Raw genomic sequence first — 15,114 nt, forward strand, 5'->3', positions numbered from 1 at the left:
CCTCCTCTACATCAACCACCTCCTTTACCTTTACAGCCTCCTCTACCTTTACCACCTCCTCTACCTTCATAGCCTCCTTACCTCCACCACCTCCTCTACCTTCACCACATCCTCTACCTCCACCACCTCCTCCCTCTACCTCCACCACCTCCTCTACCTTCACTACATCCTCTACCTTCACAGCCTCCTTACCTACACCACCTCCTCTACCTCCACGACCTCCTCTACCTCCACCACCTCCTCTACCTTCACCACCTCCTCTACCTTCATCACCTCCTCTACCTTCACCACATCCTCTACCTCTACCACATCCTCTACCTCCACAACCTCCTCTACCTCCACCACCTCTTCTACCTTCACTACATCCTCTACCTTCACAGCCTCTTACCTCCACCACCTCCTCTACCTTCACCACCTCCTCTACCTTCACCACCTCCTCTACCTTCACCACATCCTCTACCTCTACCACATCCTCTACCTCCACAACCTCCTCTACCTCCACAACCTCCTCTACCTCCACCACCTCTTCTACCTTCACTACATCATCTACCTTCACCACTTCCTCTACATTCACCGCCTGCTCTACCCTCACCACCTCCTCTACCTCCACCACATCCTCTACATATATATACTTAACAAAAATAGAAAGGTTAACATGTTTCCTGGGCGAATACCTGTAAATGATTGAAAACAAAATGACGTTTGTGCAATATTAGAAAATGGTAATGTTTTACATTACAAAATCCAAGGGCGTTACCAAAATCATTCAAGCGTGAAAGTCTGTATTAACGAAAGAGCTGCACGAGGTTTTCTGCGACTAACTTGTATCTTCGCTTGAATTTCATAAACATTCAAACTGACAACTGTTCGTTAGATCCTTAGGACTTAGAAATCACCGAATCTTGCTATCTATCAACTGTATCATTATGCCCCGGCTGTCACAAGTACAGAGAGAAAGGGCTGTAGGCATGATCCAGGCTGGGGAGTCTCGCCGTCGAGTTGCACAGCATTTTGGTTGCAGTGTTAAGACAATTTGCCACTTGGTAAGTCGTTTAAACCAAACTGGGTCAACATCCGATCGTCACCGAAGCGGCCGACCCCGTAAAACGACCGCCAGGGATGACCGTCGTATACGATTGATACACTTGCGCAATCGATTCGTAACCGCAGTAGAGACTACAAGGACATTGTTTGGGCGTCGGGTGTCTCCCCAAACAGTCCGCAACAGGTTGAGGGCCTACCAATTGAAAGCGCGGCGTCCCTACACTGGACCCAATTTGTTGCGACGTCACCGTAATAATCGGCGTAACTGGACCCGTGTTCAGCGTCGTTGGGCCTTACGACAATGGAACAATGTTCTGTTTTCAGATGAGTCCAGGTTTTGTCTGCAACACGGTGACGGAAGGCGCAGAGTGTGGAGGCGACGAGGGAAGCGTTTTGCGAACTGCTGCGTTGCAGAACGGGACCGCTTTGGCGGCGGAAGTGCAATGGTTTGGGGTGGTATTTGTGGGGGACTCGTACCAGGCTTGTTGTGTTAAATGGCAATTTAACCGGCATTCGATATCGGGACGAAATTTTAAGACCAGTGGTTCTGCCATTCTTAAGACGCCATGGCGTTGGCGCCATTTTTCAACAGGATAACGCACCAGCGCACACCAGTCGTGTCAGCAGAACTTTCTTGCAGCAGAATAACGTACAGGTGTTAGATTGGCAATCTAAATCACCTGATTTGTCACCGATTGAGCATGTCTGGGACGTTCTTGGGCAACGCGTGAGAGAACGCCAAAATCAGCCGTAAAACTTGCAGGAGCTGGCTCAAGCCTTGATCGCTGAATGGAACAACATCTCTCCTCGAATTATCCGCCGGTTTACGAGTTCCATGCGACGACGCTGCAATGCTGTTTACTTCGCAAACGGTGGCCATACCCGTTACTAATGTTGTTACCTTTGAAATTGACCCCAACGTCCTTTACAGTCGAATAAAATCAACTGAACGCAAAGTTTTATAATGAACCATGACTGTAGTTTTATCAGAATTGATCAATTACTTTATTCGTACATGATTGGTAAGGATTTATGAAGGGGTTTAGAGGATGAGAATACACATAGGGTCAATTCATTTTGAAATTGATTGGGCACTCTGAGATGTTCAGAATTAAGAACTTTAGTGAAAGGCATTAAAAACATTTCGATTGAAACATAATATCTTACGATTACTGACAAAACACATTGAGTATTTACAAATACATGAACAAATTAGTATTTGAAAAAAAGATGAAACACCCAAAACATAATTGTGTTTTTATATTTTTTATATTTTTAATAAAGACTTTCTTCGATACAAACACGATTCGACATACTCCACAATGTAAGAAATAAAGGAACGCGTTTGCAAGTTTTGTTGTGTAAGAAACATGTACCATTTATGAAAATAAATCACATAATTTTCTGTTTAACGGGAAGTACCATTCAGGCCACGAAGTTACAATATAATCAGTCATTGTTGCTATATTAGTGATATATTTTATAGTATAAGCAACAAAGAGAAAACTAAAAGAATGTTTCACGTGCCATTTATAGTTATATTATCATTTCTTTTTGACAGATTCCAAGCGCAGGCTGCGGTCAGTTGCAGTACGGGGTTATCCCTCACGTGGAACGGACAAAGCTTGAAGAGTTATCCTTCTTTAATTAAAGTCCAAGTCAAATAACGACGAGGAGATAATACAACAACGGTGATAAGTTAGTGAAAAAGGTTTACATGTATAAGACTGTAAAATTATCTTCTAATATCTTCTGTCAGTGTAGTTGGTTACAATAGAAAATATTGATTGTTAGACGTATTCATTCTAAAAGTCTAAATTACTTCTCTCTAGGTGTAACATACGTGTGATATTTAAACTATTATACAAGAGGATGATAGTAAAGATATAATTGTAATGTTGATAAGGTTTAAGAAAACTGAAATATACCTAAGTTTACAGATTATTTTTACATTTGTAAAATTGTGATTTATAATAACTGTAATAAGAATAAGAAATCAGAAGAAAAAAACAAACAAAAAACAAAATAAAACAAAATAAAACAAAAATGGATAAAAACGAGAAAAAGTGTTGGTTACTTATGGGTCAGAAGCGTTTTAGTTTAAGTACGCACCGGAAAAATCTTTTGAAGCCTGTTATCTAGTTCTCTCGCGACTTTATTATTTATCTATGTTGTATCCGGATTTCTTGTCATTTCCTAGTTATTGTTTATCTTTAGTTATAAACATCCGGTGAGAAATGGACAACGTAAGCGAACTGATACGATGCATTGATTTTGCTGCCGTAAAGCACAAAGATCAAAGAAGGAAAGATGAAGAGCAGACACCATATATTAACCATCCCATAGGTGTGATTTTTTGTATGATTTTAATCTGTAGTAATGAACCTACCCAATTAACTCCATACTCACCAGTCTAAGTTACACCGTTATACAGGTTTGACACAACTCCGCATATGGGTATAATAGGCCTGTATTGAGGGATAATTACTGCTTTGAGTGACCAATTAGTAACTCAAGTTCAGGGTGATTGAAATAGAAATACAGATAATTCCTTTTAAAAATTGCAACTAAAAAGGCGTCATCTTATTAACATGACTCAAAAACCAGGTAGGTGGAATTAATGCAGGTTATGACAAGGGGCTGATAGGAGGCCATTACTGGCTGTGTTAGATAGTCTAGACACCAAGAAAGAATTACTAAGGACCATAGTTCAGCTTAAAACCAACCCCAGATTTGACGGCATCAGACAGGGCCATGACATGGCCCAGGCAGAAAGGCTAAGGAGAGATACAAAAAAGTTTGGAAAGAATCCAGGACCACAGCTATTTACAAAATAGGAGACAAGAGGCAAACTGGACACCACAGACCAGTTAGTTATACAAGTGTTATATGTAATATATGCTATAAAAATGTTTGTACTCGAGTGATTGGGCAATTGTCAAAGAACAACTTGTTAAGTCTAAGGCAGTTTGGTTTTATCAGAGGAAGATCAATTGTATTACAATAACTAAAGGTCATTGATTAGTAGACAGCAATACTGGATGAAAGTGGTAGTGTAGAATGTTGTGAACAAGGACTTCCAGAAAGCCTTTGACACTGTTCCCCACCGGAGGCTAATAGGGAAACAGGATACATATAGAATATCATTGATGGATAAAAATGGATGAAGGGGTTCCTGACAGACAAGAAACAACAAGTGTCAGTGAATGGTCAAACAACAGGATGGCGGCAAGTCACTATCAGTGTACCACAGGGGAGTGTCCTTGGTCCTACTCTCTTTGTGTTATATATTAATGACTAACCGGATATAGTAGAATCTGTTACATGGCTCTTGGCTGATGATACCAAATTGTACACTGACATTCGCGATGGGAAGAATCTGCAGGTGGAGTTGGATAACTTACAACAATGGTCAGATGAGGTTTTACCTGGATAAATGCCATGTAATGTGATTTGGGAGGGATACAAGACAAGGCCAAGATCTTCTCAGGTTTTACCTGGATAAATGTCATGTAATGAGAGTTGGGAGGGATACAAGACAAGGCCAAGATCTTCTCAGGTTTTACCTGGATAAATGTCATGTAATGAGAGTTGGGAGGGATACAAACAAGACCAAGATCTTCTCAGGTTTTACCTGGATAAATGTCATGTAATAAGAGTTGGGAGGGATACAAGACAAGGCCAAGATCTTCTCAGGTTTTACCTGGATAAATGCCATGTAATGAGAGTTGGGAGGGATACAAACAAGACCAAGATCTTCTCAGGTTTTACCTGGATAAATGTCATGTAATGAGAGTTGGGAGGGATACAAGACAAGGCCAAGATCTTCTCAGGTTTTACCTGGATAAATGCCATGTAATGAGAGTTGGGAGGGATACAAGACAAGGCCAAGATCTTCTCAGGTTTTACCTGGATAAATGTCATGTAATGAGAGTTGGGAGGGATACAAGACAAGGCCAAGATCTTCTCAGGTTTCACCCGAATAAATACCATGTATTGAGAGTTGGGAGGGATACAAACAAGACCAAGATCTTCTCAGGTTTTACCTGGATAAATGCCATATATTGTGATTTGGGAAGGATACAAACAAGAACAAGTTCTTTTCAGGTTTTACCTGGATAAATGCCATGTAATGAGAGTTGGGAGAGATACAAACAAAACCAAGATCTTCTCAGGTTTTATCTGGATAAATGTCATGTATTGAGAGTTGGGAGGGATACAAACAAGGCCAAGATCTTCTCAGGTTTTACCTGGATAAAAAAATAAATCAATGCCATGTATTGAGAGTTGGGAGGGATACAAGACAAGGCCAAGTTCTTCTCAGGTTTTACCTGGATAAATGTCATGTAATGAGAGTTGGGAGGGATACAAGACAAGGCCAAGATCTTCTCAGGTTTCACCCGAATAAATACCATGTATTGAGAGTTGGGAGGGATACAAACAAAACCAAGATCTTCTCAGGTTTTACCTGGATAAATGCCATATATTGTGATTTGGGAAGGATACAAACAAGAACAAGTTCTTTTCAGGTTTTACCTGGATAAATGCCATGTAATGAGAGTTGGGAGAGATACAAACAAGACCAAGATCTTCTCAGGTTTTACCTGGATAAATGCCATATATTGTGATTTGGGAAGGATACAAACAAGAACAAGTTCTTCTCAGGTTTTACCTGGATAAATGCCATGTAATGAGAGTTGGTAGGGATACAAACAAGGCTAAGATCTCCTCAGGTTTTACCTGGATAAAAAAATAAATCAATGCCATGTATTGAGAGTTGGGAGGGATACAAGACAAGGCCAAGTTCTTCTCAGGTTTTACCTGGATAAATGCCATGTAATGAGAGTTGGTAGGGATACAAACAAGGCCAAACTATGTCTATATAAAGACACAGAAGGAAGTAGAATCAGAGTGCAGTGAAATGAGAAGAAAGAGACCTCTACAACAAGAATGGACCAAAACATCTTTTGCAGGGAACCAGAACAAAAGAGCTGAAAGGGATTAACAATTACAGTTGAGAAGTCAAGATCTAGGCTCAACAGCAGGAAGTACTCGTTCACACAGAAAGCTGTTAACAACTGGAACTTTGCCTGAGGATGCGGTCCAATCTTCAACTTTAAATTTCTTTGAGACCTTGCTGGACAAGCTCTGGAAATCAGAAGACAGGATGTTCAGTGTACTTTTTGACAACACAAGCATTACATCATCCAGGGGTGACTACATAAATCATAAAAGACAGGAGTTGGATCTGAGTATAGAGGTCTAATGGCCAGCATTCAGAATCTACTAAGTAAGACCGTATTTTGATTGTATGTCCATTTTGCAGATAATCTACCATCAGTATTTCAGAAAACCAAGGCCATAAGCTTTCAAGCTGATGGAACAGTCTTTGCCTATTTTGACCGGGGGTGAACAAGGGTGCTTCCATTGTTTAAACTGTTGTTTGGTCTCTGGGGTGAAATGATGGAGCCATGTTTCATTCATAGTCACAAACCTCTGCAGAAAGTTAGCTGGATCTGCCTCTAAAAGGTTCAGATTAGCATGCAACAAAATCCACCTGGTGTTCTTCTGATCAACTGTCAGAAGTCATGATACCAAATAGGCTGAGAGCTTTCTCATTGCAAGATCTTCTGTAAGAATGGAATGTGCTCTTTCCTTTGAAATCCCAACTGTACTGGCTATATATCTCTTTGTAACTCGCCTGTCAGCCGTAACAATATGATGGACTTATTGACCATTTCTAGGGTTGCAACAGTGACATGCCTTCCAGGACGGGCGTCATCCCCAAGGCTGTGCCTACCATGCTAAAATTCAACCACCCACCTTTTCACTGTAGCGTATGAAGGGGCATCATTCCCTAGTGTTGGTACCATATCAGTATGGCTATCTTTAGATGCTAGACCTTTCTTATGGAAAAAATTGAATAACTATTTTTGTAAAAAAGTACAATGTCGCATTGGTTATTGGGTCATGTAAAAAAATATGATGCCTTTTTTGTTGCAAATAGAACTTTGTGTTTCTATTTCAAAACACCCAGCATTGGAGTAACTAATTTATTACTCAAAGCAGAACATGTAATTGCAGGACTATAACCCATATTAAGTTGTTAAAAGCTTAAAGTTAGATAACCAGCATGGTGCTTTACTGGGTGTGCATAAAAGTCAGAGTAATTAAAATAGAAATATATTGAAAATATCTTGTGATTTGAGACTAAATACACCGGATCTCCAGTGTGTTCTCTTATTCCTTTTATGGACATGTTGTTTAACATACAAAGGTCAAGGGTCACGTCAAGTGTCATGAAGTTTTATTTAAAGTCACATATGGTAAACAGTAAAACACTAACATTGTAGTGCTATCATTGTGGCAAACATGACTATAAAACATTGTACTATATATATGACAATGATGTTCACTTCTTATGTAATGAAGAAATATCACAGACACAAAGAGTTATCTAGGAGTTACGTGATTAATAATGGGCACTTGTATATCACATAAATGTTACAATAGAAAAAGTTAAAACACTATCAAAGTGTAAGTAACATATATGCTTATAAAGCAAATTATGAAAATTGACATAATTTACACTAATGTAGTGTGCATTAAAAGTAGACCATCAGGTCATGAGAAATTAAAAAAAAAAACATAAAATAATAGAATGATTCAAAATAGATACCAAAAGTAGCGAAAAAAAACCCACCTAAATGTACTTAATGTATAGACTTTCAAAGGGGAGTAACTTGCATAGCATTTTGTGTCCAGAGGACAGAAACAGACCTGGGTATCCCAGCTAGGGACTAGTAACGTCAGCCCATTCACTGGTCCCAGTCTGATGCTGCCTGCCACCTAAGTAGCTGCTGATGAAGTCAACAGCTTCCCATGTAACAGGTTATGTGGAATGCAGTCCAAAGCCTTGGACAGTTCCATTAGAATTACACCAACATGTTGATGGTTGTCCAAGGCCCTCCTCCAGTCTTCAAGGGCTTGAGCAGGACAGACTGCCATAACCAGTCCTGAAAGTTGACAGAAATTAACTAAAAATAGGTTTAAAAATTCACGAAGATGATTATACATGATCCTTTCAAATGTTTTTTAGCAAAGGAGGTAAAATACTGACAGGTTTAAAATTGCTTTTCTACAAAGGATTGTTTTTCTTAAAAATCTCTAAAATCTGTGTTTTTTTCAGTTCATCAGGAAAGTAACAAACTGAGCATGTCGATTAAAAAGTGATGTTATGACAGGTGTAAAAGATTCTGTACCAGCTTTTTAAATCTTAGCCGAGATACCATCAACACCGGTAGCTTTTTTCACATTAAATGCTGAGAACAGCTTTCTTACCTCCTTCTCATCTACACATTTATAGTTAAAAACATCTGTGTCATTACATGTCCATATTTCATCCTTGATTTGTACAACACTTGGGTTTTTTTTCTTTATAATAACCACAACAAATGATAGTCACAATAACATACCATTTCAGTTCAAGTTTATTTAGTTAAAAAAAAAGTACAAAAAATAATTGTATTACACATGACTTGTAGATGTGTGACAGACCATAAACCAAAATCATATATATTTATATGTTGTCAGTATAAACTATATTTTGGAAACTATGAAATGAAATATATTTCTATATTGTAAGGCCTCAGACCATTTACAATTCATTAAACTTAACTTACACAATTAACCATTGTGAAATCATGCATAGGGGAATTTATCTACTTACACCATATACTCGCCTGTCTAACAGAAACAAAGGTTGTGAAAACTGATTAATGATTTTTTCACATTCAGCTTATGATAAAGATATTTCAGCTGTGAAAAAGAAAATGCCTTCATGTATAATTATGTTTGAAAATGCTTTTGACTTGTGAAAATCATTTGACTGTAAGGTGTAGGGGTTTCATTGCATTTTCTCAAATCTTAAGGATGTTGATAATTTTATAGAAATGTCAAGTAGGACAGGTCAGACCCTAGTAAGTATAAATCTATCTCTGTATTATTCATGGACAACAATGACGATAATGCAGCAAGTGATGAACACTGAATGATGTGTGGTAAGATTTTCAGTGGCTGGAAGTTGAAATACACATGGCTGAATGGTAATGTGTAGTCTGAAGGGTTTTGGCTATCTATAATGTTTTATTTTTAGCTTGAAGAGTGTATGTTGTGTAGCCTGTATTTGTTTTCTAATCTCTAAGATAATAGGTCCATTTACCAGCATCTGCAATATTTTTATTACTAGATATGTTACAGTATCAGTTTTTATCACCCAGTGAAATCATTAGTGTGTTGATGTATTTTATTGATAGGCGTGGCAAAAATATTGACTGACGAGGCAGGAATTACAGACATTGCTGTGATCCAGGTTAGTGTGGTGTTCAGCGAGGAATTTTGTAGTAATACACAAAGCCAAAATTGTACTTTGTATGAATGCAGTGCCCACTAGCTCCCCTACTGTTAAACGTGTAATTTGTGATAAACACATTATATTGATATGGAAACATAATTCATATCCTGCAACTTTAATAACTTATATCTGATGCTATATCCTATGACATTACTTATATCTGATGCTATATCCTATGACATTACTTATATCTGATGCTATATCCTATGACTTTACCTATATCTGATGCTATATCCTATGACTTTACTTACCTATATCTGATGCTATATCTTATGACTTTACCTATATCTGATGCTATATCCTATGACTTTACTTATATCTGATGCTATATCCTATGACTTTACTTATATCTGATGCTATATCCTATGACTTTACTTACTTATATCTGATGCTATATCCTATGACTTTACTTATATCTGATGCTATATCCTAGGACTTTACTTACCTATATCTGATGCTATATCCTATGACTTTACTTATATCTGATGCTATATCCTATGACTTTACTTATATCTGATGCTATATCCTATGACATTACTTATATCTGATGCTATATCCAATGACATTACTTATATCTGATGCTATATCCTATGACTTTACTTACCTATATCTGATGCTATATCCTATGACTTTACTTATATCTGATGCTATATCCTATGACTTTACTTATATCTGATGCTATATCCTATGACTTTACTTACCTATATCTGATGCTATATCCTATGACATTACTTATATCTGATGCTATATCCTATGACTTTACTTACTTATATCTGATGCTATATCCTATGACTTTACTTACCTATATCTGATGCTATATCCTATGACATTACCTATATCTGATGCTATATCCTATGACTTTACTTATATCTGATGCTATATCCTATGACTTTACTTACCTATATCTAATGCTATATCCTATGACATTACTTATATCTGATGCTATACCCTATGATTTACTTACCTATATCTGATGCTATACCCTATGATTTACTTACCTATATCTGATGCTATATCCTATGATATTACTTATATCTGATGCTATATCCTATGACTTTACTTACCTATATCTAATGCTATATCCTATGACATTACTTATATCTGATGCTATATCCTATGACTTTACTTACTTATATCTGATGCTATATCCTATGACATTATTTACTTATATCTGATGCTATATCCTATGACATTACCTATATCTGATGCTATATCCTATGAATTTACTTATATCTAATGCTATATCCTATGACATTACTTATATCTGATGCTATATCCTATGACTTTACTTACCTATATCTGATGCTATATCCTATGACTTTACCTATATCTAATGCTATATCCTATGACTTTACTTACTTATATCTGATGCTATATCCTATGACTTTACCTATATCTAATGCTATATCCTATGACTTTACTTACTTATATCTGATGCTATATCCTATGACTTTACCTATATCTAATGCTATATCCTATGACTTTACTTATATCTGATGCTATATCCTATGACTTTACTTACTTATATCTGATGCTATATCCTATGACTTTACCTATATCTAATGCTATATCCTATGACTTTACTTACTTATATCTGATGCTATATCCTATGATTTTACCTATATCTAATGCTATATCCTATGACATTACTTATATCTGATGCTATATCCTATGACTTTACTTACCTATATCTGATGCTATATCCTATGACTTTACTTACTTATATCTGATGCTATATCCTATGACTTTACCTATATCTAATGCTATATCCTATGACTTTACTTATATCTGATGCTATATCCTATGACTTTACTTATATCTGATGCTATACCCTATGATTTACTTACCTATATCTGATGCTATATCCTATGACTTTACTTACCTATATCTAATGCTATATCCTATGACTTTACTTATATCTGATGCTATATCCTATGACTTTACTTATATCTGATGCTATATCCTATGACTTTACTTACCTATATCTAATACTATATCCTATGACTTTACTTACCTATATCTGATGCTATATCCTATGACATTACTTATATCTGATGCTATACCCTATGATTTACTTACCTATATCTGATGTTATATCCTATGACTTTACTTACCTCTATCTGATGCTATACCCTATGAATTTACTTTTATCTGATGCTATACCCTATGATTTACTTACCTATATCTGATGCTATATCCTATGACTTTACTTACCTATATCTAATGCTATATCCTATGACTTTACTTATATCTGATGCTATATCCTATTACTTTACCTATATCTGATGCTATATCCTATGACTTTTCCTATATCTGATGTTATATCCTATGACTTTACTTACCTATATCTGATGCTATATCCTATGACTTTACTTACCTATATCTGATGCTATACCCTATGAATTTACTTTTATCTGATGCTATACCCTATGACTTTACTTACCTATATCTAATGCTATATCTTTTGACTTTACTTTTATCTGATGGTATATCCTATGACTTTACTTACCTTTATCCTATTACTTCACTTACTACACCTACAACAGAATTTTCTCCCTTGTTATAGGCAGCATTACTACATGATACAGTTGAGGACACTGATACCTCGTTTGATGAACTGAACCAACATTTCGGCCCAGAAGTTTGTGGTAAGATAAAACATTTTGGTTTGTTATCAGGTTATGTTACCATTAAGCAATGTATTTTTTTTATTTTAACTATCTCCTGTTTTGTTACAGCTCTCTTTTACAAGGTGATTATAGATAATCAGTTGAAGTCACTGTCTATAGAGACAGTAACTAATACTGACTCTAAATTCCAGTCAGTTTGAATTGCTTGAATTCATGATTTTCGTAGTTTTTTATACTCAAAGAAAGTGGGTGTTTGAAATTGGTTTTCAGTTCCTGTGGTCAAAGGTTAAGGTTACTGTTACTATAGATAAAGAATCTATTGAGTTGATTACTCTCATACTTTGTTCATTGGTTCTTAAAAGGAAGTGCTATTTTTGGATTGCTTTTCAGGTTCAGAGGTCAGCAAGATTCTTGGGTTATGTACAGATACCCAGCGTTTTTATGACCTGCAATGTTAAAAAGATAATTGCCTGAAATCAAATGAGAAGTGGCTTGACTAGAGGCCTAAATCACCATGTCAAAGGTCAAGGTCAAGTTTTGAATATCATACTGGCAAATATTTTGTTATGACATTATGAAACAAAGTTGACCAGAATTAAGTCAGCTGAACACAGGTCAAAGGTACAATGTTAAGGTCATGATCACTTTATCAAATATTTTCTTAAAATATTATGAAGCATTGTTGATAATGAGAAGTTGCTTGACCAGAGTAAAGGTCACAGGGTTTAATGTCAAGGTCAACAATTATATATTTTTGCTGTAAATACTTTCATGTGACATTTTGAACCAGAACTATCAGATAAAACAAATTACAGCGCAATCATTCAGATGTTAATGTCAACATTCTATTTCTTTAAAGTGAAAAAATATATATATACATCTGTATTAAAACTGTTTGTTTATTCAATAGGCAAATCAACTTTCCTTAAGTTAGAAAAAAACTTGTTCAAATGAGTGTGATTAAAACCTGATTATTGATTACAGGTCTTGTTAAGGAAGTTACTGATGACAAAACATTACCAAAGATGGAAAGAAAACAGCAGCAAATCAACCATGCACCTCACACTAGTTATAAAGCCAAGTTAGTAAAGTTAGCAGATAAAATATACAACTTACGTGACCTCCGTAGGTGTACGCCATGTGGATGGACTAATGAACGTGTACACGAGTATTTTGTGTGGTCCTCAAAGGTAGTGGCTGGACTTCGAGGTACAAACAAGAAAATGGAGAATTTGTTGGACGATATATTCAAGGAGAGAGATATAATGCTATAATGCTTTATTATTTTATTTCAATTTTCTCTTTTTATTTAGGGTTTATATTTACCACAACAGCTGGGTTTTATTCAACACCAAAGGCATCAACTTATCTTCCCAACTGTTGTATACACATCCATTTTATTCCATGTGTATGTTTTGATGATATGATACACTTAGATTGAGAGGGCACTGAATGCACTCAGGGAAATTAAAACACACAATATTTTGTGATGATTTGATTTTTATTTGTGTTTTCTTTCCTTCTTTATACCACCAGAAACAAAGTTAGTATACTGGATTAACCTTACCCTCTGCCCGTCTATCGTTAATAAACTTTTTCCAGATGAGGATGTGCTCAGTTTACAACAGATTTAAAAGTAAAATTTTGGGAATGGCCAGTAAAATATTGAAATGTTGCCCCCTAACTGATTCTACATTCCACCATATCGTTTTTTAGAGAGTTAACCTTTATATAGCCATTTTCCGAGGATCCCATTCATTGATTTGAGATTTGGTTCACACCTTCCTTAAACTGCCATTTAACATGTAATACAGGATTTTTCCTTGTTTTTTTTCTGCAAGTTGGTTGCCATGGTAACTTTAAACAGGTTTTTCAATAAATGGCTATTACTCCTTGGTTATTCAAAAGATTTTATTAACTAATTAAAACCTATAGTAGGATAATTAGGTGTTTCAGAACTTTCGTTAATTTGTTACTTTTTTTTCATGGAGTTTTGACAAATTTTATATATAGAGGTCAGTTGAGTCTGGGGGGAGGGGGAGTTGTTATCCTCAGGATAGCAATTCTAGTTTTGCTTTGAAGATAAAAGTCCAATTTAATTATTGTTATCAATGTCGATCTGCTACAATGTCTCAATGTATTTCGGAAATTTTCATTGCATCAATATGAGTTTTTCACTAGAGTGATTACACCTGAATTGATGACATCATCAAAACATGTGTGGGTACAGAACTTCAAAATACTTCCTTTATTATGGTAAAAACCAGTCACACACACTCTCGTTGATTATTGTCCGAAACACAAGAGTGAACAAATAGCATAAACCACAAACATTTCTTGTTTACTCTATTTACCATTGGTTATTTACATATTAATTGTTTTATGTATATACAAGTGGAAAAATATCACATCAATATATACCAGTAGATGTTACTGTTTGTTTTGTTTGATAAAGGAAGATCAGTATGGTAAGTGTCAAATTTATTAGATAAACTACACCACAGCTTATTTAGTGTAAAACGTACATTGTAGATATAGAAAGTGGTCGACATATACCTTAATATGACAACAGCTTGCTAAATATGGAGTGCAGAATTGATAAAGTATTTATAAGTAGATTTGTTTATTGGGTGTAATCAATTCATCAAGATTCGATAAAGAAAATTACTTAATAAACATATATGTTGCTTGCCAGTACATTTTTTACCAAAGACAGATATTTATGTACATTAGGTTTATGTTATGTTGGGTTCATCAGTTTGATTTACACTTTTAGTTACTTGTTTCCAACTTACTTGTGATATTTAATAAATCTATATACTTGTATACATTTAAATGTATAAATACACATCATGTCTACTCTCACATTTCCAGCTAAATATCAGAGTATAACCTGCTTTAACAATGATCTTATTAAAACAAGTTCCAAAATGGTGTTTTTTACTTATTATTATTATAATGAAAGTTTCTATCAGTATACAAGAGATATGAAATACTACTAGTCTGTATTGTTATAAATATTAACAA

General features: G+C 35.7%; 1 protein-coding gene across 1 annotated transcript; it reads left to right on the forward strand.

Moving 5' to 3' along the window:
- The first annotated feature begins 3,281 nt into the window (after positions 1-3,281).
- On the forward strand, positions 3,282-14,978 carry LOC132545256 (guanosine-3',5'-bis(diphosphate) 3'-pyrophosphohydrolase MESH1-like). The gene is made up of 4 exons (XM_060208930.1): positions 3,282-3,390; positions 9,360-9,415; positions 12,024-12,105; positions 13,072-14,978. Exons 1-4 carry the CDS (start codon positions 3,282-3,284, stop codon positions 13,359-13,361), a joined length of 537 nt encoding a protein of 178 aa, XP_060064913.1. The 3' UTR covers positions 13,362-14,978.
- The last annotated feature ends 136 nt before the right edge of the window (positions 14,979-15,114 follow it).

This window comes from Ylistrum balloti, unplaced genomic scaffold (genome assembly GCF_031769215.1).
Source record: "Ylistrum balloti isolate Yb309-2 unplaced genomic scaffold, AGI_CSIRO_Ybal_v1 Utg369834, whole genome shotgun sequence".
NCBI lineage: Eukaryota > Metazoa > Mollusca > Bivalvia > Pectinida > Pectinidae > Ylistrum > Ylistrum balloti.